This window comes from Lepus europaeus, unplaced genomic scaffold, assembly GCF_033115175.1.
Source record: "Lepus europaeus isolate LE1 unplaced genomic scaffold, mLepTim1.pri SCAFFOLD_105, whole genome shotgun sequence".
NCBI lineage: Eukaryota > Metazoa > Chordata > Mammalia > Lagomorpha > Leporidae > Lepus > Lepus europaeus.
In genome coordinates, this window is record NW_026909023.1 from 244808 (window position 1) to 272135 (window position 27328).

The following is a 27328-nucleotide window of genomic DNA, read 5'->3' on the forward strand; positions in this document are numbered from 1 at the left end:
CCAGAATTCCCCATCCAGAACCCAGGTGAGGGGCTTCGGCCGCGCCGGCTCCAGCTCCCAGGGGCCCCAGCCCCATCTCCCTGCCCCCCCCCCAACAAGCCCTCACCCCTGAGCCCCCAGCCAGCCGGTTCCCGGACAGATCCCCGCCGGGCCAGAGCCAGGCACTCGGTCCTCGCCACCGCGGCGGCCACCCCCCGAGCCCAGCACCCAGAGCCAGTTGAGATAAATACGTTTATTCCGGGGTCTCTGCGGCCGGGAGGGGAGGGGTCAGTAGACCACCTCGTAGACGGTGGCCTTCTTGTCGCCGGAGCCCGTCACAATGTACTTGTTGTTCCGGGAGATGTCGCAGCTCAGGACGGAGGACGACTCCTTGGACTGCGGGGGAGGGGCACACGGGGTGTCAGCAGGTGGCGCGGGCGCTCTGAGCGGGGGAGGGGGCGCCGGGCTGTGAGGGGGCAGCGGGGAGTTGGGTACAGGACGGGGCCCTGGGCCCGCACCACGGTGCTGTCCCCCATCTGCGAGACCTGGGAGAGGGGGGTGGCTTTGCCCAGCTGCGGGCTGGCGGGGGCCTGGGCGCCCCGGGTCCGCGTGCGTTAAATGCTGTTTCAGCCGGCTGTGAAGGCGGAGGGAGAGCTTCCATCGTCTGGTTCACTCCCCAGGTGGCGGCAGTGGCCAGGGCTGGGCCGGGAGCTCCATCCGGATCTCCCTCGTGGGTGCAGGGAGCAGGTGCGCATGCGCAGGGAGCAGGGGCATTGGCTAGGCCCTCCGCCAGGGAGCAGGTGCGCATGCGCAGGGAGCAGGTTCATTGGCTAGCCCTCCGCCAGGGAGCAGGTGCGCATGCGCAGGGAGCCGGGTCATTGGCTAGGCCCTCCGCGCGCTCAGGTGGGGGCCGGGACTGGGACCACACCCCCGGGCAGGGCCTGCGCCCCTGAGAAGGGACAGCTCTCCGAGACGTGGAGCTGCCGAGCCGCTGGGGGTGGGGGCGACACGGGCATGACCGGGCCCGAGCTTAGGCCAAGGTCGTGGCACCGGGACCTGGACGGAGCCCGGCCGCAACCAGTGCTCAGCTTTTGCCCAAAGCGCACCCTGGGCCCCGTCCCTGCTGCGCTGCGCGTGAGCCACCCCGTGCCCAGCTAGGACGGCGCACACCGGCCGGGAAGCCACCTCTGGGCCCCCGAGCCCCAGGGCCAACCAGCTGCTCTGCTTCTGAGCCTGACCCCGTGCACCCCGGGGAGGGCGGCAGTGCTGGGCCCCTGCACCCGCGTGGGAGACCCGGATGGAGCTCCTGGCCCAGCCCTGGCTGCCGTGGCCAGCTGGGCAGCAGGCTAGTGGACAGATCTCTCTGCCTGATCCCGATCTCTGCTTTAAAAAAAAAATTGATAGTAACAAAGAGGCAGAGAAAGGTCTTCTATCCGCTGGGTCACTCCCCAAATGGCTGCAACAGCCGGAGCTGTGCCGATCCGAAGCCAGGAGCCTGGAGTCCCCTCCGGGTCTCCCACACAGGTGCAGGGGCCCAAGCACCTGGGCCATCGTCCACTGCTTTCCCAGGCCATAGCAGAGAGTTGGATGGGAAGTGGAGCAGCCGGGCCTCGAACTGGTGCCCATATGGACTGAGGGCTGCAGGTGGCGACCTCACCCACACTGCCTCTCTGTGCCTTTCAAACAAAAGTTTCAGGGGCCGGCGCTGAGGCCCAGCAGGTTAAGCCACCGCCTGCAGCACCTGCATCCCACGTGGGCGCCGGTTCGAGTCCTGGCTGCTCCACTTCGACCCAGCTCCCTGCTGTGGCCTGGGAAAGCAGCGAGGACAGCCCAGCCCTGGCCACTGCCGCCACCTGGGGCGTGAACCAGACGATGGAGGGGGTCTGTCTTGTCCTTTCAAATAAACTGTTTAAAAAAAATCCCAACAAGAGCTCTGGAAGATCATAAAGTCCCCCTCCCAGGGACAGACATCGACAGCAAAGGGCTGCGTGGGCGGTGAGGGCCCCCAGCCCAGGGGAGCACAGAACACAGGCCGTGCTGGAAGGGATGGCGGGCGGGCAGCTGGCTCAGCACCCACGCGTCTCGGCTTGGAGTCCAGCTCCCTGCCCTTGCCCCCCCCCCCAGGCAGCCTTGAGGGCCCCTGCCACCCTGCAGTGAGCTCCCAGCTTGGGCCCCAGCGGGGGGCCGTGGCGGGCGGGCGGGCGGGCGGGCGTGGGGGAGGGAGAGCTCGCCCCTCAAACTCTGGGACACCCACAGGGAATTCTGACAGCTGCTGCAGCGTGGGGGGGCCCTGAGGACGTCACCCGCGGGGGGGACGCACAGGCGGCCACAGGCCAGGCTGCGGGGTGCTGGGCCTCGGTCAGCCCTGGCTGCAGGCCGTGGGGCTGCCCCTGCTCGCACCTGGAAGATGCTGGCTCCGTAGGGCGTCCGCCAGGCGTTCAGCAGGTTGTCCTTGCCGGTGCTCACGAACCAGCGTCCTGGGGGAGACAGGGCAGCGTGGCAGGGTGGGGGCGGGGCCGGGGCAGGGGCCGGGGCAGGGGCCGGGGCGGGCCCTCCCCTTCATCCCCGCACCGCTGTGGGCACTGGGGGAGTGAACCAGCAAACGGAAGACCTCTCTCTAACTCTGCCTTTCAAATAAACTCCACCCTGGCCCTGCGGTGGAGCGCGGCCTCCCGTGTGGGCGCCAGCTCGAGGCCGAGCTGCTCCCCTCCCGATCCAGCTCCCTAAGGGCCCGAGCGTTGGGGGCCCTGTCACCCCCGTGGGAGGCCCAGACCAAGCTGCTGGCTTCCGCCCGGCCCGGCCCTGGCTGGGGAGTGAGCCGGTAGGCTCTCTGCAATTCTTTCAAAAAAAAAATTTTTTTTTTTTGACAGGCAGAGTGGATAGAGAGAGAGAGAAAGGTCTTCCTTTGCCGTTGGTTCACCCTCCAATGGCCGCCGCGGTAGGCACGCTGTGGCCGGCACACCGCGCTGATCCGAAGCCAGGTGCTTCTCCTGGTCTCCCATGCGGGTGCAGGGCCCAAGCACTTGGGCCATCCTCCACTGCACTCCCTGGCCACAGCAGAGAGCTGGCCTGGAAGAGGGGCAACCGGGACAGGATCGGTGCCCCGACCGGGACTAGAACCCGGTGTGCCGGCGCCGCAAGGCAGAGGATTAGCCTAGTGAGCCGCGGCGCCGGCTCAAAAATCTTTAAAAAAAAAAAAAAAAAATCGACATCCCTATGACGAATGTTCTGTGGCCCAAGCCTGCCGGCGCTCTTAGTACAAGGCCGGCCCGCACCGGGTCTGGGCAAACTCTGGTTCCTCTATGACCCCGGTTTCCCGAGGCAACCTGGGCTCAGGGCGGGGAGGTGGCATCCCTCAGGGACCCCCGCCCCGCCCTCTGCTGCCCCCTGCTCCCCCCACTGGCGCCCTGCCCAGCCCCGCTCCTGCCCCCACTGTCGTTTCGCCCACTCCCCGCCCCGCCCTCTGCTGCCCCCTGCTCCCCCCACTGGCGCCCTGCCCAGCCCCGCTCCTGCCCCCCCTGTCGTTTCTCCCACGCCCCGCCCCGCCCCGCCCTCTGCTGCCCCCTGCTCCCCCCACTGGCGCCCCGCCCCCGCCCCGCCCTCTGCTCCTCCCCCGCCGGCACGCCCCGCCCCGCCCCCTGCTCCCCCCACTGGCGCCCCGCCCCCGCCCCGCCCCGCCCCGCCCTCTGCTCCCCCCCCCGCTGGCACGCCCCGCCCTCTGCCCCCCCCCCCCCCGCCGGCACGCACCGCAGGACGCGAACTTGAGCGACAGCACGCAGCTCTCGTGCAGGTGCAGCTGGTACTTCTCGGGCTTGCGCACGTGCAGGACCTCGACGTTGCTGCTCTCCATGCCCACGGCCAGCCAGTCCTGGTTGGGACAGTGGCCCAGAGAGAAGATCTAGGGAAGCAGCGAGGAGGGGGGGGTCAGGACCCCTTCAATCACCGGCCCCCCGCGGGCAGTGGCAGCTGGCCCAGGGCCTGGAGCGCAGCGGGCCACTGCCTGTCGGGTCATTAATATTAATCAGAATTACACAGAACCCCGGGGTCGCATCCATTGATCTGCGGGGAGGGGGAGGGGAGGCTGGGCGCGGACACTCGCTCCCCGGCAGCAGATGGCGGAAGCCGGGCCGGCAGCGCGCTCAAGGTCACTCAGCCCGGCAGAGCCCATTGCCCGCCCCTCCCCCCGTACCGTGTCCTCCTCTTCGGGGCTCAGCCCCGCGCTGGACACCCCGGGGAGTGAGGGGCCCGCGTTGCACCCCGAACCTCCCGCTGTCTTAGCAAACAGAAGTTTGGGGGCCACGGTGGTGGTGCGGGGGGCAAAGCCAGCCCGAGCTCCGGCTGCTCCTCTTGGGCTCCGGCTCCCTACTAACGCATTTGGGAAGGCAGCAGTGACAGCCCCAGTGCCGGGGCCCCTGCTCCCATGCGGGAGACCCGGATGGAGCTCCTGGCTCCTGGCTCCAACCTGGCCCAGCCCTGGCCCTTGCTTTGGGGAGGGGACCAGCTGATGGAAGACCCCCCTTCTTTTTCAAATAAACAAAAAATAAGGTGGAGGAGAAGATAAATAACCACGGAGGCAGAGCACAGGGGGCGTGGCAAGGTTTCCAGGCTCCGGGTACAGGGATGGGGGCACCCCAGGCATCAGGTCTCGGTGCACGGCCGCCCCAGGCCCGGGGCTGGGGAGGAATCCCCCAAGGGGAGACAGGGAGAGGCCCTTCTGCCAGAGGGGGCGCGGCACGCACCAGCCTGGTTATGGCACATGCGGGAGCCCCGAGGGACGGCCGAGCTCATGACCTGCCCCTGTGCCCACGTCCCCAACTCTCTCCGCACAGCAGGTATGAGCCCCCAAATTCCATGCGCACCTGGCGCAGGTATGAGCCCCCTCCCCCGGGTCCCCGCCCGCCCGCCGCGCACCTGGGAGCTGAAGTCGTGCTGCTGTAGCTGGCGGCCCTCCCGCAGGTCCCAGCAGCGCACCGTGTTGTCCAGGCCACCGGTCCAGAGCCGCGTGCCGTAGTCGGAAATGTCGATGCAGCTGGCGCCGTCCGTGTGGCCCTGGAACTGCCTGCACGGAGCGGGGCGGCCACGAGGTTGGCGCCGCCCCAGCAGCCGGGCCGCCGCAGCCCCCCGCCCCGCGACCCACCTGACCATGGTCTGGTTCTGCAGGTCCCAGACCACGATGTTGCCGTCGCTACAGCAGGAGAAGCAGACCTTGGCGTCGGGGCTGACGGCCAGGGCGTAGCACGCGGGCGCCGAGGACGTCAGCTCGGCCTTGATGCGGGGCGTGGGCGCCGCCAGGTCCCAGATGGACAAGGTGCTGGCCTCGCCGCCCACGATCAGACTCCGGCCGTCCGGCAGCAGCTTGCAGGAGCGAATGTAGTTGTCCCGGTTCTTGGGCGCGGGGACAGCGGTTAGGGTGGGCTGGCCCCACGGCCGAGTCTCGGGGCACCACGGCCACGCCCCGAGGCCCCAAGCCCCGCCCCTTGCTCAGCTTCACCAGGGATGACCGCAAGCCCCACCCACCAGTTGCAGCCCCGCCCTCCGGCTGCAAGCCCCGCCCCTGCTGGCTTCCACCGCTGGCCCCGCCCCCTCGCCCGCAGCCCCGCCCCTCACCAGGCAGTCCAGCTGCGCCACGGGCGTCTTGGCGCCGGGCTGGCCCACGTCCCAGACCTTCACGCAGCCCTTGCCGCCCGTGTACACGTGCTGCGTGGAGCCGCTGATGGTGACGGCGCACACCACCTCGCCGTGGGCCAGCGTGTGCACCTGCCGGGCGTGCCGCGGGATGCCGGCGCCCACCAGCGCGTCAGACGGAAAGGGCACGGGCAGCATCTGTCCGTCCGCAGACACGTGGAAGGAGTAGGCCCTGGGCGGGGACCCAGGCTCAGGGGCCGCCCCCGCGCCCTCCCGCCCCGCACCCGCGACGCCTTGGGACGGGAGCGGGGCTCTGGCGGTGGCCGGGGCCCCCCGGGCCGGCACCTGACCCGTGTCTGAATGGCCAAGAGCCGCTGGCCAGTGCCGACCGCGGGCGAGGCCAGCTCAGCTTCAGAGAACCGAATGCTGGCGGCCCCCCGGTCCGCCCCCGCACCGCAGTGCTGACGTCACTCACGGCGGGGCCCAAGGACCCGACGGCCCCACCCACCCAGGCCAGGTGCATCCCGGCTGTGACGGGCAGAATGGCACCTGCTGGGAGTTCTGCTCTTTCCCCGCCCCCCCCCGGGGGGCGCCTCCCCTGGGAGCGGTGATCATGTCAAAGAGGAGACCCCCCCCCCCCAGTACTCACGGCTTTCCCCCGGGGATGCTGGGCAGGGACGAGGAGATGGACGAGCCTCGGAGATGGGGGTGCGACTCAAAGGCCATCTAGGGGGAGGCCAGGGAGGCAGCACGGGGCAGCCCGCCCCTGCTCACAGCCCCACGCCCACCCCCAAGCCGCGGCCGGCCCGGACTCCCAGGCCCCTCCCACTCTTCAATGCCGCTCATCACAGGTCCTGGCTAAAGCCTGCGGGCCGCCGAGGCCCTCCCATCTGCTTCCCAGAGGCGCCGGGCAGGCCGGGGGCCCCGCGGACTCACCATGGGGGAGCGGCCGTAGACCACAGAGCTGCTGACCTGCGGCGACAGGTGCAGGCTGACGTAGGAGCCGGGCACTGAGAGGTCCCCGTTGAGGCTGAAGGAGGTGCTGAAGGGGCCGGACAGCGCCAGGGGGCTCCTCAGGGCTGGGCGAGAAGAGTTCTGGTCTCCAGCCGCCCGCGTGGGCCTGTCGCTCAGGGCTCCCACGCCTGGTCCCACCATGGCGGTCCGCGGGACACAACAGCCCCGCACCCACACGCCTTGCCCTGTCCTCGCCAGCCGACTCCTCTCAGCTCAGACCCAGTGTCGGGGACACCTGGCGCCTCCCGCCCCTACCTGCAGCCCAGCCCCCCAGGCCCCCACCCGTGAGAGAGGCACAGACGTGGACCCTGCATCCGTGGGTTCTCTCTGTGCACCCCCGCACAGCCAGGGCTGAGCCAGCACCAAAGCCAGCAGCCAGGAGCTCCAGCCCGGTCTCCGGGGGGGGGGGGGGCGGGGGTCTGTGCTGGACCCCAACCACCACTGCTCCCCGGGCTGCGCGTCAGCGGGGACGCGATCGCAAGTGGGACAGGGGAGTCCCGGGGCATCTTCACGGTGAGGCCAAAACGCCGCCGATGGGGCTGGGGGCTGGGGGTCCTGCTGGGAAACCCGGAAGCTCCTTCACACGGGGCCCCAGGAGCCGGCTATGAGGTGGGACAGCCCAGCACTGCCACCCCCACCAAGGGGGGCCCCGCGGCTGCCCAGTGCCCCGGCCGCCCGACTCCCACGCCCCAGGTGGAAGCCTCGGTCCCACTGGCCAGCAGGCCAAGACCAGGGGGACCCGAGGCCCACACGGAGCCCACAGCCCCAGGACAAGTGGGGCGGGCACCAGCTCCTGCCCCCCCAGACCCTGTCCTCTAGAACTTTCCAGAGAGGGAGCCCGCTCCAGCCGGCACGGCCAAGCACGGGGCTCACCGATGCTGTCCGTGGAAGGCGTGGGCTTGGCCGCCAGCTGGCACAGGTGACCGGCCGAGCTGGGCCCGGGGGTGGACGCGTCCTGGGGCGGGGAGGAGTCCGAGGACTTGGAAGCGGGTGTGCCGGCGGGAAGATCGGTCTGCGGAGAGAGGGCAGCGCTGGTGGCCCCGGCGCCCGTGGCCCCGACTGGACGGGGGGGCTCACGGAGGGGCCTCAGGCGTGCGGGGGGGGGGGGGCACCAGGCGAGGGCCGCGGCAGGTGCGAGGGGGCGCACACAGCACGCGACCCACAATTGGCAGCTTGCATCCTGGGGTGGGGGGAGGCGAGCAGGAGAAGGTGGGCGGGCAGGGGGGCTCCAGCGTCAGGGGCCATGGAGACCCAGACGGGACTCGGAAGGCGGAGGCCCCGGGGTGCCCAGGGCTGTCACAGGCTCGGGCACCGGGAGGGAGAGGCGGGGGCTTCTCCAGCAGGCGGGGGGGGGGGCTGCCCCCAACCTCTGGCGGTTGCCATGACAACCTGGGAGGCCTAGAAACTGACATGGTCTCCCTGGCAGAGTGCAGGGCTTGGGGGCGTGGATTTGGGGGGGCGGGCACAAGCGGAGCCAAGTTTCCAGCGCTTGTTGGGAGCGGGATGCAGCCATCACCACACCTGAGGACGGCTCAGGTGTCCCCGAGGTCCTGACACCTCAGGCCTGGAGTCCAGTCCCGCCAGTCACCCCTATTTATTTACGCGAAAGGTACAGAAGCAGCCGGCGCTGTGGCGGAGCGGATGAAGCCGCTGCCTGCGGTGCCAGCATCCCATGTGGGCACCGGTTCGGGTCCCGGCTGCTCCACTTCCCATCCAGCTCTCTGCTGTGGCCTGGGAGAGCAGCGGACGATGGCCCAAGTGCTGGGCCCCTGCACCTGCGTGGGAGCCCCGGATGGAGCTCCTGGCTCCTGGGTTTAGCCTAGCCCAGCCCTGGCTGTGTGGCCAATGGGGAGTGATCCAGCGGATGGAAGACTTCTCTCTCTCTCTCTCTCTCTCTCTCTCTCTGCCTCTCAAATACAATAAATCAAGAAAAGAAAAGGGAGACTGGGTCCCTCCCCAAATGCCCACAACAGCCAGGGCTGGGCCAGACCGAAGCCAGGAGCCTGGAGCTCCATCCGGGGCTCCCATCCAGGACCCAGGGCCTGGACCCATCACGGCTGCCTCCCAGGGGGCACCAGAGCCGGAAGCCGGAGTCGGGAGACCAGGCGGGACCAGGCCCTCTGATGCGCCGCCTGGGCACCGCCAGGCTGGATTCCCAGGGGAGGGGCCCACTGCTTTTCTGTATCTGTTCAGCGAGCTTGGCTACAAAGTTGCTGTTCCGTTCTGATATTTACTGATTTCCCCGAGCCCCGGGCAGGCAGGCGGGCCGCCGGAGTTAGGCTACCACTTAGGACGGCGGCCGCCGGTTCCGGTCCCGGCTGCTCTGTTTCTGACCCAGCAGCCTCCCGGCAGGCAGCAACAATGGCCCAAGCCCCTGGGCCCCGGGACCCACGTGGGAGACCCGGGTTTGGCCTGGCCCAGCCCCGGGCACTGGGGGAGTGACCCAGCAGATGGAAGAGCTGTCATTCTGCCTTTCAAACCAATCAGTCTTTCCACAAAACATCTGCGTAGGTTGAACAAAGCGAGTCTTCCAGGAGAAATTCAGTGGTTAAAAAAAAAATAGGAAAAAAAAATCACGTGAGGATAGCAGGCCAGTTTCTCATCGCCCCAGGTCTGATGTCGAAGTGTCTGTTTCTAGGCCCCCCGGGATGAACACAGCGGGTTTCAAGGCCCTCCCGCTACGCACCAGGACAAGCTCTTTGGCTCTGGGGAGCGGTGAGCCGAGGCTGGAGGCCAAGGAGGCTGGACTGTCCACGAGGTCCCGGCGGGCAGGGACGCACAGGGGCACCTTTCCACAGGGGGTGGTGGCCGGGCTGGGGGGCTCGGAAGGTTGGTCCTGGGTCGGAGGAGGCGAGGTTGGGGGGTGAGGCAGCCTGTGCTCCATGCGAGTCCCACGGAAGCTGCAACCCCTCGGGAGGTTCACGCAACCCCGATGCCCCTTTAGCCGTCTGTAAGAGGGGTACCCAGGACCCCCGCGCCCCTCTCCCCGAGCCGGGGTTCAAAGCCACCTCTGCCACCTGCCGTCACCGCCATGCGGCCCCAGGTCCTCCACCTGCGCCACGGAGAGTCGGCGTCCCCACCCGAGCACGCGCGGGAAGCAGGTGGGGTCCCCCCCACGGCCCAAGCCCCCCTCGCTCTGCGCCCAGGGCGGGAGGCGGCCGGGCCCCCACTCACCTCGTCCACCACCAGGTTGTAGTCGCTCTTGTCTTCTTCGCTCTCCTGGGGGTGGGGGAGACGGGGAGAGCTGTGGCTGTGCACCCCCCTCCCGGGAGGGGGCTGTGTACCCTCACACCCTCAGCCCTGCACACCCTGGGGAGCCCACCTGCTGGGGGTGGCGCAGGCGCACAGCCCAGGGGAGCTCAGGGCCTCCCGTGAGGAGGAGGGGCCCCCAGCCCCAGTCCACTCCTGTGTAGGGGAGAGAGGTCCTGCCCCCCCCGGGGTCACTGGCACCCCACAAGGCCAACCAGTCCCTTGGCCACGCCTGCCTCACCCATCACCCACCCCAGCCCGGCCCTTCCTCAGGCTCCGGGCTGCCAGCCTCGCCTCCTCCAGGTAGCCCTCCACGCTGTCCCCAGGGACCGACCCACCCCTGCCTGGGCTCCGTTTCTACGGCTCCCGCACAGCCCGCGGAGGGAGCCCCAGCTCCAACTGCGTTCACCCACACTGCCCAGGGCTCCCCAACGAGCAGGGCAGGAGAGGGGGCCTCGACGTGTTCGGCTGCCCCGGGGAACTCCTCGGCTTGGGCCCAATGGCGGCCTGGACGCCGCGTGCACCCGGCTCTCTCCTTGAGCGAACGCGGGGAGCCGACAGGTCCGGTGTCTCTGAGGAGCCATGAGGCTGGACAACACCCAGCCAGGCTGCACCTGCCCCAGCGCGGCCCCAGTCCTGCTGTGTGGCCCTGAGGGCGGCTCGGGGGAGAAGTCCAGCAACTCAAGAGTTAAGCCTGGCATGGGGGGCCTCATCTGGGGGCACTGGGGAGCCCCGGGAGGCTCTGGAGGGAGGGGGCCCTCAGCAGAGCTGGGTTCCGGAAGACTCCGAGGGGCCAGGCTGGGGGCCGTCTGTGTCACGCGTGCCCCCCACTCACATAAGGTCCGGGCACCTCCTTGTCCTCCACTGGCTGCTTCCCGGGGCCCCCGGGCCGCTCTTCCTCCACCAGACTCTCGGGGGACGAGGGGGACGCACTCTGCAGGGAGACAGGAGCCAACGGGGGCTCAGCGACCCCCGGGACCCCCCAGCCCCGGGCTGCGTCTGGTCCAGTGGAGGCCGGGGCCCCCCTGCTGCCCCTCACACATCCGTCCAGACCATGGGCGCTGCCAAGGGTGGGCTCAGGTGTTAGACCTCACAGCCGGCTCACCGTGGAGACTGAGACCACGGCCAGCCCACCAGGCGCGCACCGTGCAGCCTTGAGGGAGGAGACAGCCCCTGGGCAGGCTGGGGCCGGGGTCAGGACCAAGGTCAGGGCCGGCCCAAGCATGTTGCCTGCTTGCGGCCCCGGCCTGGGAGAGCAGGCGCTGTCTGGGGGGTGCAGGGCTGCATGGCACAGACCAGCAGGCGGCCACGGACCAGCAGGCAGCCCTGGGCCACAGCAGCGGAAGTTGGAACTGAGAGATCGGGAGTCTGGGACGGGCGCGGCCCAGGAGCTAAGGCGACACTGCCCTACACGGGAGACCCGGGTTCGATTCCTGCCTCTGGCTCCAGCTCCCCGCTGGTGCGCACCCTGGGAGGCCCCTGCCACCCCCGCGGGGGACCCAGAGGGAGCTCCCGGCCACCCTGGCTGGTGGGGCCATTTGGGCAGTGACCCCGCGATGGGAGCTCCCTCTGTCTCTCTCTCTGATTCCCGTCACTCCGCCCTTCAAAGAAACAGATATTTTAAAAAGCAGTCACCCCCATGGCCCACGGCTCACGCTAGGTTTTTGCCCCGCCGTGGCCGTGTGCGTGGCCGAGGCCAACGGGAGAAGTATGAACTCGCGGGGAAGCGGCTGGGCACAGAACCGGGGTCGCTCTGGGCTCCTTTCCCGCACAGACCCCGCTGGGCACAGAACCGGGGTCGCTCTGGGCTCCGGGGGGCAGGTGTGCCTCCACTTACCCTGCTGGGGCCTCTCTCCGCTGCCAGGTCCCGGGGAGGCAGAGAGAGAGAGAGAGGAGGGGGGAAGGGGGGCGTCATAGCTCCTGGCCGCCCCCTCCTCACCCCTGCACGCAGCAGGTGACCTGTCCCAGCACCCACCTCGCCAGCCCCCCCACACTCCCCGCCGCCCCTCACCTCTGGACGCCTCGGCCTCCACGCCCACGCGGTCCTCCTTAGCAGCCGCCAACTGGGCCTGCGCGGCCAGGGCTCCCGACAGGGCCAGCAGCCCCGTGGCACTGCCGCCCACCAGCCCGGCGGGGCGTGGCGTGAGGGGCACAGGGGGCGCGTGGTGAGGCAGCGGCTGGAGCTGCTGCTGTGGGAGTGGAGGGGCGGTGGGCGGGGGCGGCGCCCGGCACCGGCTCCCCCTCCCCTGCCCCCACAGAGCCCGGGCCAGCCGCCCACCGCCCCACGCCGCGCCCGGGGGGCAGAGGCCAGCAAGGCTCACCCCGATGAGGCTGTTCAGCTCCCCCACGGTCACCTGCTTGGCGCGCTCCACGGCCTGGAGCACCTGCTGCTGGTGCTGGGGGGGGGGGGGGGGGGGGAGATGCGCTGGAGCCGGCTTCCAGGGCTCCGGCTGCGCCCGCCCACCCTCATCCATGCCCCAAGCTTGCTGGGTGCCCTCCTCTCTCTTTTTATGCTTATGAAACGGAGAGAAAGGAGAAAAAAAACCAGCTAAGCGCGGCCGGAGCTAACAACTGGGAATCGGGCGCTGCGAGGGCCGGGTGGGCCTGGCGGGGCACCAAGGCCGCCGCAGCCACAGCCACAGCCTGGGGGGGGGGATTGCTGCAAGCCAGCAGCCATGAATGAGTGGCCTGGCCAGGAGGCGACTCCATAGCCCAGCCCCGCCGCCGTGGCCTCTTCTCGCACTGTGCGATTTCTCCCCACCGCCATCGCCAGGCTACAGCCCCGCCTGGGCTCTCCGGGCCTCCACGCCAGGCTGCGTGGCCCTGGGGGGCTCAGCCGTGCAGCCGGCGTTCCTCTGTGTTCATCCCTGCTGCCTGGGCACCCAGCGGGGGGGACGCCCCCCGGGGGGATGCACCTGCCGCCATGTGTCCAGGACAGGGCCCAGATGCGACGACTGGACTCGGCCAGGGCTCGGCGACAGCGTGCGCTTGGTGGGCACGGCCGTGTGCCGATAAAACTTGATCAGCCAAAAGCAAGGGGCAGGCCAGATTGGGCTCCGGGTCTGGCAGTGTGCAGCCTGCTGGTCCTTCCTCCTCCCTCCCACAGCCACTGCACCTGCACTGCTTGTGGGTCCCCCGCTGGGAGCCCGCACAAACCTCAGCCTGGGGGGTGCGGTGCACAGGCCAAACTGTGCCCTCGCTTCCGGAACCCAGCCCGGAACCGCCCCCCCCCCCCCCCCCCCCCCCGGTCTCTGGCTCTGAGGGCGCCAGGGGCTCCTCCAGGGTCCGGCTGGAGCCCGGCTCTGGGTAAAGCAGCAGAAACGCCCACCTCTGGCCGGGGGCCACACAGCCAGGATGCGCGCCCGCCCGGGCAGCCCCAGCCGGGGGGAAAGGCCGCGGCCCTCCACCTGCCCCCCCCCCCCCGCCCCACTCACCTCCTGGGTCAGGAATGGGATGATCTGGGCGCAGATGCCACTGAGCCGCTTCACGATCTCGGCCTGCGGGGAGGCGACGAGGCGGGCTGGGGGCACGTGGAGCCCCCATCCAGGCCCTCAGCCCCAGGCCCCAGAGGCTGCCTGGCTCAGGAGGGCACAGCCCCAGCAGAGAAGACCCCGGGGCCCCAGCAGAGGGAGGGGCCTCCTCCACCTGACCCCACCCCTCGGGGGGCCTCCTCCACCTGACCCCACCCCTCCGGGGGGCCTCCTCCATCTGACCCCACCCCTCCGTGGGCCTCCTCCACCTGACCCCAGCCGCTCTGTGGGCCTCCTCCATCTGTCCCCACCCCTCCGTGGGCCTCCTCCACCTGACCCCACCCCTCCATGGGCCTCCTCCATCTGAGTCCCAGCCCCTCTGGGGGGGGGCCTCCTCCACCTGATCCCACCCCTCGGGGGGCCTCCTCCATCTGACCCCACCCCTCGGGGGGCCTCTTCCACCTGACCCCAGCCCCTCTGTGGGCCTCCTCCACCTGACCCCAGCCCCTCGGGGGCCTCCTCCACCTGACCACAGCCCCTCTCCTCCTCCACCTGACCCCAGCCCCTCTGTGGGCCTCCTCCACCTGACCCCAGCCCCTCTCCTCCTCCACCTGACCCCAGCCCCTCGGGGGGCCTCCTCCACCTGACCCCACCCCTCGGGGGGCCTCCTCCATCTGACCCCACCCCTCCGGGGGCCTCCTCCACCTGACCCCAGCCCCTCTCCTCCTCCACCTGACCCCAGCCCCTTGGGGGCCTCCTCCACCTGACCCCAGCCTCTGGGGGCCTCCTCCACCTGACCCCAGCCTATGGGGGCCTCCTCCACCTGACCCCAGCCCCTCCGGGAGCCCCCTCCACCTGACCCCAGCCTATGGGGGCCTCCTCCACCTGACCCCAGCCCCTCGGGGGCCTCCTCCTGGGGCTGCCCCACTGGGAAAGCAGCCGCAGGGCAGGAAGGGGCTGCCTGTGTCCTGCTTGTCTGTGTCACAGGTGGCTGTGTGCGACCAGGCGCCCAGGGCCCGGGCCCCACCCCCAGCACGGGGTCTCCCCCACAGGAGCCCTCCACAGCCCACACAAACCCAACAGAGAGCAGGCCAGGGTGGCCCCAGCCCCGGTGTCTCAGCCCAGCCCTCCTTGTCCTCCGCCGCTCGGCCGGGCAGAATCTGCTGTCAGCCCTGGCATTGTGGATCCCTCTCGGCCCCTTGGAAGCCACGGGTCAGCTCCAGGGTTCGGGACTCATCCCGGGCCACTGCAGGCATCCTAGGTGGACCTCAGAGCCCTGTGTCACACGTAAGCTAAGGGAGAAACAGGGGCCGGCGTGTGGCGCAGCAGGTAAAGCCACCACCTGCAGGGCCACATCCCACAGGGGCACCAGTTCAAGTCCCGGCTGCTCCACTTCTGATCCCGCTCCCTGCTGTGGCCTGGGAGAGCAGGGGAAGACGGCCCAAGCGCTTGGTACCCTGCACCTGCATGGGAGACCCGGATGGAGCTCCTGGCCCCTGGCTTCGGATCAGCACAGCTCCGGCCGATCCAGCCATTTGGGGAGTGGACCAGTGGATGGAAAACCTCCCCCCCACAACCCTGCCTTTCAAATAAATAAGTCAATATATATATATATATATTTTTTGACAGGCAGAGTTAGTAAGAGAGACAGAGAGAAAGGTCTTCCTTCCGTTGGTTCACCCCCCAAATGGCTGCCACAGCCAGCGCTGCGCCGATCCAAAGCCAGGAGCCAGGTGCTTCTCCTGGTCTCCCATGGGGTGCAGGGCCCAAGGACTTGGGCCATCCTCCACTGCACTCCCGGGCCACAGCAGAGAGCTGGCCTGGAAGAGGGGCAACCGGGACAGGATTGGTGCCCCGACCGGGACTAGAACCCGGGGTGCCGGCGCCGCAGACGGAGGATTAGCCTAGTGAGCCCGGCTCTGGCCATGAGTCAATCTTACAAACAAACAAACAAAAACCCTTGGCACCTCCCAGCGTGAGGGTCAATCTCAGAACCTCGCGGGCTATCTCAGAATCCCGACACCAAATCCGTCAGCTCGGGAAGAGTCAGCTCAGCACCCGGCTCACCCAGAAGTTTAGAGCCCTGGGTCAATCCCAGAACCGGGAGGGCTATCTCAGAACCCTGAGGTCTGCCGTGGAAATACCTGGTCAGCCTGAACCGCGACACGGAGCGCACGGCCCGCAGAGCCACCTCGGAAGTCCGGGCCCGTGCCTCCGGGCTCAACCTCAGAACCTCGGAACCGACCAGCGTCTCAGGGCCCATCTCAGACCCAGCAGGCGCGAGACTGTCCACGCGGCCCCCGGGCCCAGCTGTCCTCGTCCACGGGGACGCCGGGACCTGCCCTCCGCCCGCCCAGCTCAGAAGCCGAGGGGCTGGCACGGCCCCCTGGCTCCCAGCGCCCCCCACTCACCTGTTTGTGCATCTCGATGTTGAGGCCGTAGGACATCTCATAGTACTGGGTGGGGGGGGGAGAGACCAGCTCAGGGACCCGGGTCTACAGGAGCCCCGAGGCGGGGAGAGGGGCACAGCAGGACACAGGGGCCCCCAGCAGAGACTCCCCTGAGTGGGGGAGGGGACAGCCTGGGGTCAGTGCCCCCTGGTCTCCCTGGAGTGACCCTCAGAGCCAGCCCAGGGCACAGGTGGGGGCGAGAGGAGGCCGAGAGCCAGGGGGGGACCCTCACCATGACGAGGAGGCCGGGGGGACCCTCACCATGACGAGGAGGCCGGGGGGGGGGCCCTCACCATGACGAGGAGGCCAGGGGGGGGGACCCTCACCATGACGAGGAGGCCGGGGGGGGGACCCTCACCATGACGAGGAGGCCGGGAGGGGACCCTCACCATGACGAGGAGGTGGGGGGGACCCTCACCATGACGAGGAGGCTGGGGGGGGGACCCTCACCATGACGAGGAGGCCGGGGGGGACCCTCACCATGACGAGGAGGCCGGGGGGGGGACCCTCACCATGACGAGGAGGCCGGGGGGGACCCTCACCATGACGAGGAGGCTGGGGGGGGGGAACCCTCACCATGACGAGGAGGTGGGGGGGACCCTCACCATGACGAGGAGGCCGGGGGGGGACCCTCACCATGACGAGGAGGCCGGGGGGGACCCTCACCATGACGAGGAGGCTGGGGGGGGGACCCTCACCATGACGAGGAGGCTGGGGGGGGAACCCTCACCATGATGAGGAGGTGGGGGGGACCCTCACCATGACGAGGAGGCCGGGGGGGGGGACCCTCACCATGACGAGGAGGCCGGGGGGGACCCTCACCATGACGAGGAGGCCGGGGGGGACCCTCACCATGACAAGGAGGCTGGGGGGGGACCCTCACCATGACGAGGAGGTGGGGGGGACCCTCACCATGACGAGGAGGCCGGGGGGGACCCTCACCATGACGAGGAGGCGGGGGGGGACCCTCACCATGACCAGGAGGCCGGGGGGGGGACCCTCACCATGACCAGGAGGCCGGGGGGGGGGGACCCTCACCATGACCAGGAGGCCGGGGGGGGGACCCTCACCATGACATAATGCCGCTGCATCTCCGTCTTCTCGCTGGCCAGCTTCTCACACTCCAGCTTGAGGCTGCGAGGACACGGGGTGCGGGGTCCCCCAGCACCCCAGGGGGGCCAGTTTCCAAAGTGTGGCCTGGGTCTCCCCTCCTCCTCGCCACCCCTCCCTGACCTCAGAGCCCCCAGCCCCGACGCCCCCCTCCACCGACCCCACCTCACCTGCCTCCCCAGCCCGGCCCCGCCCCTCCAGGTGCACCCCGCGCCCCCTCCCCGCCCCTCCCCCGCACCTGTGGTACTGCGCCTGCAGGAACTGGAATTCCTCTTTGATGCGGTCGCAGATCTCCAGGATGGAGAACTTGAACGGCTGGCCCGACTGGAGCGGGGTCTGGGGGAGGGGTCAGGGCAGGGGGGACGTCAGGGTCCCGGGCGCCGGGGGCTCCCCGCCACCGCCCGAGGCCCCCCACTCACCGGGTGCCTGCCCTGGGGGTACATCCTGCAGCTCTGAGACGCGCCCCCCCGCGCCGGACAATATGGGGAGGGAGCGCGGGGCGACCGCGGCGGGTGGCGGGGGGGGGGGGGTCCCGGGAAAAAGCGGGAGGGCGACAGAGCGCGCGGGGCAGCGCCCCGGAGTCCCTGGCGGGCGCCCCCGCGAGCGGCCCGGGCGGCGGGGACGAGCGGCGGCGCGGGGCGCGGAAGGTCGGGGCGCGGGCGCAGCCGGGTTTCGGCGGCGGTGGCGGCGCGGGCGGCGCGGGCCCCGCGCGGAGCCGCCTCCCTCCGGCGGGGCTCGGCCGGGAGCCGCGGGCAGAGCCGCTTAAGGTGGCGCCGCCGCCCCCGCCCCGCCCGCGCGGCGCGGCGCCCCCGCCCCCGCAAGCCACGCAACAACTTTGCCCTCGCACCCGCAACCCCGGGACCCCTCTCCGCTCCCTGCGCGGTGGGGACGCCGGCGCCCCGCACCCACCCACCTACCCGCCCACCCGCTGCCAAGGCCGGGCGCCGAAGAGCCGAGAAAACAGACGCCCAGGCCCGGAGCGGGAGCAGCCGCGAGGGGAGGGGGCGTCCGGGGCGGGCGGCCCTGGCCTCCGGTGTCAGGGTCTTGGTGGGGGGAGGGGACACCTGCCAGGCCAGGGGCGCCCGCGCGTGGGGCTGGGGACAGAGCCAGGTGCTGGCCCCCGCGGCCTCACTGCTCCCCTTCCTCGCCCGCTGTGTGTAGTCAATCAACAAACACGCAGGGAGCCCACGTGCAGCTCCAGGAACTGGGGCACAGCCCACAGCGCTGTCCTGGGCCGTGTACTGGGCCGGTGAGGGAGCCGGGGCGGAAGCCCCCACCTGCAGGCGGCCTCTTTCTCCGGGGCCGGCCCGGTGCTCTGCCCTCAGTCGCTGCCTGGCCCCGGCCTCCTCCGTGCCTCTGCTTCTGACCCAGTGCCTGCTGTGGCCTGGGAGGGCACAGAGGACGGCCCAGTGCCGGGGCCCCTGCACCTGCGAGGAACACCTCGGGGAGTCCCAGGCTCCTGGCCCAGGCCACTGTGGCCATCTGGGGAGTGAACCGGCAGAGGGAGCGTCTGGGACTCTGTAGGTCTCCTTTACAGAACTTTTATTTTTCTTTTTAAGACTTTATTTTATTTTATTTATTTGTTTGAGAGGTAGTTACAGGCAGAGAGAGGCAGAGAAAGAGGGAGAGAGAGAGAGAGAGAGAGAGAGAGAGAGAGAGGGAGAGAGGTCTTCCATCCACTGGGTCACTCCCCAGATGGCCGCAACAGCTGGGGCTGCGCTGATCCAAGGCCAGGAGCCAGGAGTCTCCCCCAGGATCTCCCACGTGGGCGCAGGGGCCCAGGCACCCGGGCCATCGTCCACTGCTTTCCCAGGCCACAGTAGAGAGCTGGATCGGAAGAGGAGCCACCAGGAGCGCTAGTGGCCGTGTGGCCGCTACACAATCGTGTGGGCAAAGGGAGAGCTCGGGAGGTGGGGGGTGGCTGGGAGGGGGCTGACACGGGCAGGGAGAGGTGGGGAGGCCGCGGGAGTGGGGGCAGAGGCTCCGTGCCGGCGTGTGCACCTGGGCCCCCTGCTGCCCCCGGGGACGCCCACAGCCCCAGCCCTGCCCTCCGTGCCCGCTCACACGCACCCTGGGAGGCAGCAGTGAGTACACAATAAGCCCAGGGGCCGGCGCTGGGGCACAGCGGGTAGAGCAACCGCCTGCAGGGCCGGCATCCCACGTGGGCGCCGGTTCGAGTCCCGGCTGCTCCTCTTCCCATCCAGCTCTCTGCTGTGACCTGGGAGAGCAGTGGACGATGGTCCAAGTCCTTTTTTTTTTTTTTTTTTTTTTTTTACAGGCAGAGTGGACAGTGAGAGAGAGACAGAGAGAAAGGTCTTCCTTTGCCGTTGGTTCACCCTCCAATGGCCGCTGTGGCTGGCGCACCACGCTGATCCGATGGCAGGAGCCAGGTGCTTCTCCTGGTCTCCCATGGGGTGCAGGGCCCAAGCACTTGGGCCATCCTCCACTGCACTCCCGGGCCACAGCAGAGAGCTGGCCTGGAAGAGGGGCAACCGGGACAGAATCCGGCGCCCCGACCAGGACTAGAACCCGGTGTGCCAGCACCGCTAGGCAGAGGATTAGCCTATTGAGCCACGGCGCCAGCATGGCCCAAGTCCTTGGGCCCCTGCACCCACGTGGGAGACCCGGATGGAGCTCCTGGCTCCTGGCTTTGGATCGGCCCAGCTCCGGCTGTTGTAGCCATCTGGGTGAGTGAACCTGCGGATAGGAGGTCTCTCTCCCTCCCTCTCTCTCTCTCTCTCTCTGCCTCTCCTCCTCTGTGTAACTTTTTCAAATAAACAAATAAATCTATTTTTTAAAAAAAGGCAGCAGCAGCGCCCCAGCGTCCAGCCTCCTCCCACAGGCTCGGCACAGCCCCTCCTCTCCCCTCCACCCCCCACTCCCCTCCCACGCCAGCCCCAGGGCCTTTGCACTCACAGCTCCCTCGACCTGGAGCTTTCTGGCTCCTCAGAGCGGCCGTGCAGGCCGGCCCAGCCTGAGGCTCTCGAAGCCCCTCCCCTGAGCTGTCCATCCGTCTGTCTGTCCGGGGTGCTGGTTTGGGTTTTTTTTTGCCTTTTTCCGGGCTCCTGCGTCTGCCTCTCGGCAGGTGGTTTGTGTGCCTCACTAGGCTGCGCAGGGCCTGGTATACAGCAGGTGCTCAGTAAGTGAACAGGCAACAGGGTGCGGAGGAGAGACCGCGAATCCAGCCAGACCCAGGAGTCAGCAGCCAGGTCCCCCACCGGCCGGTTCACCCCCAGAAGCCCGCAGCAGCCAGGGCTGGGCTAAGCCAGCGCCAGGAGCCGGGAGCCGGGAGCGCCCGTGCATCCCAACACCTGCCCCAGGGTCCTGAGCGCGGGAAGCTCCAGGCAGCCCGGTGGTGCCAAGATTTCGGGCTCCAGGTGGAAGGGGCCCGGCCGGTCCTGATTCCCAACTGCTCCGGTCCCCGGCTGCCCTCCCATGGCTGCCCCCCCCCACTCCACAGCTCCCTCCCCCTTCTCTTGCCAAAACCCACGACCTCCCCAAACCCAGGGCCCCCAGGCCCACACCTGTGGCCCTGACACTCCTCACCCCGCATTCCCCCACCAGCTAGAGGGCGAGGGCTCGGCCTCCACCAGCCCCGGGGGGGCCCCCACTGAGCAGGTGCCTAGGGTGCCCCCTGCTCTGCCAGCCTCCAGCCAGCTACCACCTGCGCCCCGCCCCACCCCTTCCTCTCTGGGGCTTGGACCCCGGGTCTCCTCCTCCCTCCTAGCGGCCCCTCCCACCCTCACAGCCCCTCTGGGCTCCCTGCCGCCCTGGGGACGAACTCCCAGCCTCCCAGCACCCGGGCAGCATTTGGCCACCAGCTGGCTTCACCCCACTACCCCCGCCCCCGCCAAGGAAGAGCATGGGGGCTCCGAAGCCAGGCCTGGTGTAGCTCCCCCGTTACACACACACACACACGTGTGCACACGTGACTTCCGTGTTCATCCTGTGGGCATCTCTCCAGGCTGGAAGATGCTGCCCCAGGCCTGGCCTAGGAGGGGTCCCCGGGGGTGAGGGGAACAGAGCTGGACACATCCACTCCCTTGGCCACAGAGGCCAACGCCAGGGCAGAAGGTGGGGGGCTTGGCCTGGCAGCCCACCAGTCCGGACCGGCTCAGCCAGGCACTCCCGGGATCGGTAAACACAGGTCTGTGGGCAGGCAGAGGAGCCGCGAGACCACCCAGCACCCACCACCCACGAACAGCCTGCCCAGCCTGCCGGGAGGGAGGGCTCGCCTGGGGTGGGCTTTGGGGAGGCCCAGCTGAGAGCAGCCAGTGAGATGGGGGGTCCCTGGCAACTGCTGACCCCCTGAAGGCCACGGGCGGCCCCGGGCCTCTGCCATGCGGGGGGGGGGTCCCTCGCAGCCTCAGTTTCCCCAATGCAACAAGCAGACCAAGGGAGGGGCCGTGGCTTCCGCCCTCTCCCCTCCCACTGCCCGCAAAGGCTCAGCGCCCGGCTCCTGGCCGGGTTTTTATGATGTGGATGTGGGTTTGGGGAAAAAAGAAAAAAAAAAAGGAAAAGCTGAGCGGCAGCCGCGGGACCGCGGATCGCCCAGACCACCTTAAATCAGCCCCGCCGCCCCGCTACTGTGGAAATTCCTTTCTCCGCGGTGGTTGGCTGGGCGCGCCAGCCAATCGGCGCGCCGCGCTCCCACATGGGTCCGTGACGTCACCGGGCGCCCCGGCCAATGGGGAGCAGGGAGCGGGCAGCCAATGGCAGGAGGCCCTGGAATCGGCCGGGCCAATGGGAAGGCGGCTAGGCTCTCCCTGCGGGGCACGGGCGAGCGCGGCTCCCCCTCCCCGTGAGAAGCCGAGACCCTCGCCCGGCCCTGCGGGAGGGGGTCCGGCTCCGGGGGGCGGGGGGCGCAGTGTGTGCAGGCAGGGGAGGGGCGGCAGGGGCGGCGCGTGCCCCCGCCTTGCCCTTCGCCCTATTGCACAGATAGGTAAACTGAGGCGCGCGGCAACGCTGAGCTCCCGGGGAGGAGCGGAGACGCCCGGCCGGGGGTCGGCTTCGTCGCGCGGGGCCTCCGTGGGCCCGGGGGGGGGGGGCGTGGGGAGCTGAGCTCCCCCGACCTCCGCTCCCCCGAGCGCGGCCCGCAGGGGCGGCGGGGACTACGAGCCCCAGCAGCGCCTGCGCGGCGCCCGCCCGGCTGTCACTCAAAGTAACGTGGGTCCCACTCCGGCCCGCGCTCCCCGCCCGCCGGCTCCCGGCCCGGCGCGGTGTAATTACAGCCCATTGATCCGACCCGGGCCGGGAAAGCGGCTCCCTCGGGGAGGCCAAGCCGCCGGCTTCCGACTCCGCCAACCTCCGGCCGCGCCGCGGGGCCACCAGCCAGGCCCGGCCCCTCCCGCCGGCCCCGGGCAGGCGGGCGACCCCGGCCGCGCGCCCCCCTCCCCCGCCCCGGGACGTGCGTGCATGCACACGGCTGCTCCCGCGCGGGGGCCGCTCGCCGGCCTCAGTTTACCTGGTGGGCGGGTGGCACCCCTGGGATGAGACCCGTGTGCGGGGAGGCTGCCCCTCTGCGGGGGAGGGGGCGCCAGGGCGGACCCTGGAGCCCCGAGCCACAGCCACAGGGCCTGGGTCTCCCCCAGGGCGCGCTGCGTCCCTTCCGGCCCGGGCCGGCCCCAGCACCTCCCCGCGCACCGGCCGCTCCTGGCCGCTGGCCCGTGCGCCCGCCCTCGCCGCGGCCAGCCCCTGGTGTCCTGCGGTGGCCTTGCCCGGCCGGCCTGTCTGCCCAGCACGCCGCCAGGTGACCGCACCTGCTCCCCCAGCGCGGGGCCTGCTTCCGGCTCCCGCGCCCCAGGGAGGCACAGCCGAGCGCCAAGCGCTGGAGCCCCGGGTGGAGCTCCTGGCCCAGCCCTGGCCGCTGTGGGCATTGGTGGCGGTGGTGGTGGGGGGGGACCAATGGACCGGAGTAAACTGGACACAGCTGAGTCCAGAGACAGACAGCGCTTGCCCGGGGCCACCCAGCACTCTGGGCAGTGGGCTCGCAGCAGCCGCCCGCCCCCTGGTGGCCGCCAGCCCACGCTGCGGCTGAGTCACTGGGCCCGAGACGGAGGCCTCTCCAGTGGCAGGGGGCAAGGCGGGGTGGGCTGCGGGTGCCCCCTGCGCGCTTCCAGCCCCGGATCCATGCCGCCCCTTCCTCCTGGAGTCTCAGAGCCCCGGGAGGCCTTGCCGTGGGGCCCAACCCGAGTCTCTTCCGGCTTCTGGTTGTGCCAGGCCTCGGTTTTCCCATCTGGAAAAGGGGCGGGGTACAGACCACCTGCCCGGACGCAGCGCCCTGCACCTGCTGAGACCAGCCGCCCCAGTCCTCCCCCTGCCCTGGGCAGGTCCCCTTCCCGGTGGACAGGCCAAGTCCTGCCTCCCAGCTCAGATGGGCCCAGGCGGCCCCCCGGGATGCTTCTGGGAGCAACGGGCTGGCTCTGGGACCGGCTCCTGTTTGCGGTCTGTGCTCCGTGGCTGGCTGCCCAGCCACCAACAGGAGCCTGGCACACAGCGGGCTGCGGGCAGCACCGGGCTCCTCCTGCCTGTCTGGCTTGGGGGGCGGCCAGGCCCAGAGCCGCCTAGGGACTGTCCCAGGGTCACACAGCACGTGCACTCTCTCAGGGTGGGCTCCGCGGCTGCTGTTCTTGGCTGAGCGCCAGCCCCCTCCCCACCTCTGCCAGGAACCCACCACTAACCGGCAGCCCAGCCCAGCCTGCTCCCCAACAGGCCCTGGCAGGCCTGGGGGAGGGGCGGGGCTCTTGGGGGGGCAGAGAGTGGAGGAGGAAGTGGAGGGGAGAGGGGGGAGGGGAGGGCCTGGCAGGCGTCCAGGGACTTGTTGGGGGAGGTGGTGTGGAGGGCTGGGGAGGGCGCCCAGGGGGAGGTGGAGAGAAAGGAAGGCCTGGACGGAGGTGGGGGGAGAGGAGGAAGCAGGGAAGGGGGGGGGAGGAGAGGAGGCCCCAGGGGCCTGGAGCTCCTCTAGGAAGGGTAGGGGCCAGACGATGGCGCGGGGTCTGCGCTGGGTGCCCTGGGCGCCCCCTCTGCAGCCTTGACATCCTGCAGGGGGCGCTCTTCTGTTTTAAGATTTAGCGATTTCTGTGTGGCAAAGGCAGGGCGGTCGTCCATCCGCTGGTTCAGGCCCCAGGGGCTGGGCCACCGCGAAGCCAGGAGCCCGGAGCTCCATCCGGGTCTCGCACAGGGCCCCACGCGTCTGTGCCATGGCTGCAGCCTCCCGGGGTGCGCACCACAGGGAGCTGGATGGGAAACCGAGGACGTGCGCTTAGCAAGACCCTCCCGGGGCGGGGGCGGGGGCCCTGGAGGGGAGGCCGGCAGGAGCGGTAGAGGCGGCGCCCAGCCGGCACTGCGGCCCAGCACGGAGGACTAGGCCGCCCCCCTTGCAACGCGCAGGGCCGGGAGAGGGGGCTTGAGAGGCGATGAGGGAGGGGCTGCGGGCATGGGGACAGCCCCGCCCCCGTACCCTGCTGCACCCGCATCTTCCCAGCCTCCCTCCTCCTGCAGCGGGAATCTTCTCTGTGTCCCGCGGTGAGGGCCCAGCTGTCCAGGGGCTGTGTGCCCAGGGCCTGGTCACTCAGCATCTCTGTGCTTCCACTAACCGACCCCTCCCCTCTCGGAGGCACGGAATTCCTCGCGAGAAGCAGCGACAGCCAAGGCCAGAGGCCCCATCACGGCGGTCCTCGGCTCCCCAGGTCGGCCTGTGGTTGCCATGGTTACCAGCAGCTTCCCTGCTAACCGGGAGTCTGGTTGCTAGGGGGGGCTGGAGACCCCTGCCACGGCCCTGGCTGCCTCTCGGGGCCGCGGGCACGTTCCTGCCCCCCCTGGGGCCTCGCGTACCCCATCTGCACAGTGGGGACGGAGCTGGACGCGCCTGCTCTCGCTGGCTCCCTGTCTCCATCATCCCTGCCCCCCAGCGCCTCCCCACCCCGGATGATCTTGGGGCGCACGCCCAGGCGGCCAACCACGGACGTCGTGCAGCCTGGGCTGGCACAGTTGCACCTGTTCCCTGCTAAGCCCTGCCTGCCCCTGGCCCAGATCAGGAGCCTGGAACTTGGTCTGGCCCTGGGGGCTGGGGGCTCTCAGACCCGGGCGTCCCCGGCAGAGGCTGTGCCTCACAAGGGAATGGGAGGGGAAACTGAGGCACAGAACAGCAGGGGACCGCAGCGGCCATGGGCGCCGCTCCGTCCTCCCCACTGCCCTGATGCCCCCGGGCCCGCCAGGAGGCTGGGGTCCCAGCAGCCGAGACGGAGGGGCGGGGTCTTCGGGGAGCCAGCGGTCAGAGAGCCAGGGGCGCACCCCGCCTCCGGCTCTGCGTGGCCCGGCTCCAAGGAGCTGGGAGCAGCACCGCCCCTCCCCTCCCCCGCTTCCCCTCCCCTCGCTCTCCCCTCGGCCCCCCTTCCCTCCCCGCCCCCTCCCAGTCCTCCGCCTCATTAGGCGCGGCCGCGGCGCGGGCCCCATTAGCGGATCAATTAGCCGAGGTCGCCGGCGGCGCAGTCGTTAAGCGCGGGGAGCCGCGGCGGGGAGGGCGCTCACAGCCCGCGCCTCCGCCCGCCCCCTCCCTGCGCGGAGGCCGGGCCCGGGCCAGGCAGGGCGCCCTGGATGGGGGTGGGGGTGGGGACCCCCCAAGGCGCGCTTCCTCCGCCAGCGCCAGCCCCGCGACCCGGGACCCATTTGCCAGGAATCAGGGAAGCGGCCCCACTCCCCCCAGGTCGCTCCTTGGGGCCCGCGGGACCGGCCCGGATCCGCGGGCTCCCCGAAGCGCATCCCAGGCCAGGCCGCAGCCCCCTCCTCAGCCCCCTCCTCCGTGGGACCCGCAGCGCAGGCGGCCCGGCCCCCTGTGGAGCCCCGGGCGCCCTTGCTGTCACCCCCACTTTCCCGACTGGGAGACCAGGACCCAGAGTGGGGAAGCCCCCACGTGCAGCCCCCACCAGTGAGAGCAGGGGCAGGATCCCACCCAGGCGGGGGTCCCGCCGGGGCCTCCGTGTCGGACTCGGGGGTTTCTGCAGGATGCCGGGAGGTGGAGTGGGGGTCCTGTCTGGGAACCCTGGGTTTGGCGCGGCCTAATGGAGCCCTGGTCTTCGGCTGTGCAAAGGCCCAGGGGCTGGGCTCCCCTCCCCAGGGGCCCACAGCAGCCAGGCCGGGGCTGGGCAGAAGCTGGGCCCAGGAGCTCCGGCCAGGTCTCCCACATCGCTGGCAGGGGGCCCAGCACCGGAGCCCTCCCTGCTGCCTCCCAGGGTGCGCATGCGCAGGGAGCTGACTCCGAAGCAGAGCCAGGGTTCGAACCCAGACACCCTGGGCCCTGGGCCCCTCCTTCGCAGACCGGAGGCCCCGAGCGGGGTCCCAGCCCCTGCCACTGAGCTCCGAGGACCCGGGCCGCCTCCTGCCGGCGCCGCTGCGGCTTTGCTGCCGTTGCTATTTGTTGGAAAGGCGGCCAGCTACAGACAGATCTCCCGTCCGCTCCCCAAATGCCCACGACGGCCAGGGGCGGGCCGGGCCGGGCCACTGCCAGGAGCCAGCAGCTCCATCCGGGACTCAGGCCCGAGCGCTCGAGCCATCCCTGCCGCAGCCCAGGTGCGCATGCGCAGGGAGCTGGCTGGGGGCAGAGCAGCCAGGGCGCTCACGGGGGAGGCAGAGGTGGTCGCCCAGCCACGCCAGCGGCCCCCTTGGTCCAAGCCCCAGCGTGGGCGCGTGGGTGAGGGGTGGGGGCAGAGTCTCAGCTGGGGCGGGGCCGCTCGCGCTGACCAGGGCATCCAAGCGGACTTCAGCCAACGTGGACAACGCAACCAGAGCAGCTGTGGGTGCAGGAGACGCCGAAGTCCAAGCCTAAGGCCCATTTCCCACGAACCACCGGGGTCCCCGCCGGTGCGTGGGTTCCTAGGGCGCTGCACACCGCCACGCGTGTCCCTCCGAATTCCACTTGGGGCGCTCCCGAGCAGGCCCGGGGCCCAGACTGCAGCCCCAACGTCGGCCACGTGTCCCCTTAAGATCCCGGCCCAGGGTGCAGACCCCTGCTCTGCACATGCGTGGGCTTGGGCAGCCACCGACCACCCCCTCCCCAGCTCAGCGTCTGCTTGGCCTCTCTGGGCTCCCGCACTTGAGACTCCCGCTTCCTGCTAACGGGCACCCCGGGGGGCAGCGCCAGGGCCCCCGCCCCCCCCGCGTGGGCGACCGCGTGGTGCGCCTGGCGAGGTCTTTACCTAAACCAAGTGCCCCAACCCCGCGGGGCTGGGTGCGAGGGGGCACCGGGCGAGACCTCGGCTCCCCTACCGCAAACGCGCAGCTCTGCCCACGCACTACGCCGCACGCCATCAAAGGACAGAAGCTGACTATACAGGGGGTGGAGGTGGTGGTCTTGAACCCCCCCATCTCCCCTTTCTTACACCAGCGAAGGTGCCCGGGACAGAGAAAGAAAAGTCGAGCCGAGACGATCTCAGT

The 27328-nt window shown here is 70.1% G+C and overlaps 1 protein-coding gene across 3 annotated transcripts; it reads right to left on the reverse strand.

Moving 5' to 3' along the window:
• Window positions 1–217: 217 nt before the first annotated feature.
• TLE2 (TLE family member 2, transcriptional corepressor) lies at window positions 218–22445 on the reverse strand. 3 transcript variants are annotated; one of them, XM_062184925.1, is made up of 20 exons: window positions 22362–22445; window positions 17136–17233; window positions 16858–16921; window positions 15749–15793; window positions 13302–13364; window positions 12189–12263; window positions 11879–12056; window positions 11705–11724; window positions 10703–10801; window positions 9793–9837; window positions 9305–9454; window positions 7492–7630; window positions 6541–6683; window positions 6254–6330; window positions 5587–5836; window positions 5117–5364; window positions 4891–5038; window positions 3727–3877; window positions 2380–2456; window positions 218–375 (listed from the first exon to the last, which is right to left on the reverse strand). In XM_062184925.1, exons 3-20 carry the CDS (start codon window positions 16876–16878, stop codon window positions 268–270), a joined length of 2037 nt encoding a protein of 678 aa, XP_062040909.1. In that variant the 5' UTR covers window positions 16879–16921; window positions 17136–17233; window positions 22362–22445; the 3' UTR covers window positions 218–267. The 3 variants fall into 3 exon arrangements, with proteins under 3 accessions (XP_062040909.1, XP_062040907.1, XP_062040906.1); XM_062184923.1 differs by lacking the exon at window positions 22362–22445 and adding an exon at window positions 17317–17394 and having other exon boundaries at window positions 11879–12053; XM_062184922.1 differs by lacking the exon at window positions 22362–22445 and adding an exon at window positions 17317–17394.
• Window positions 22446–27328: the final 4883 nt, after the last annotated feature.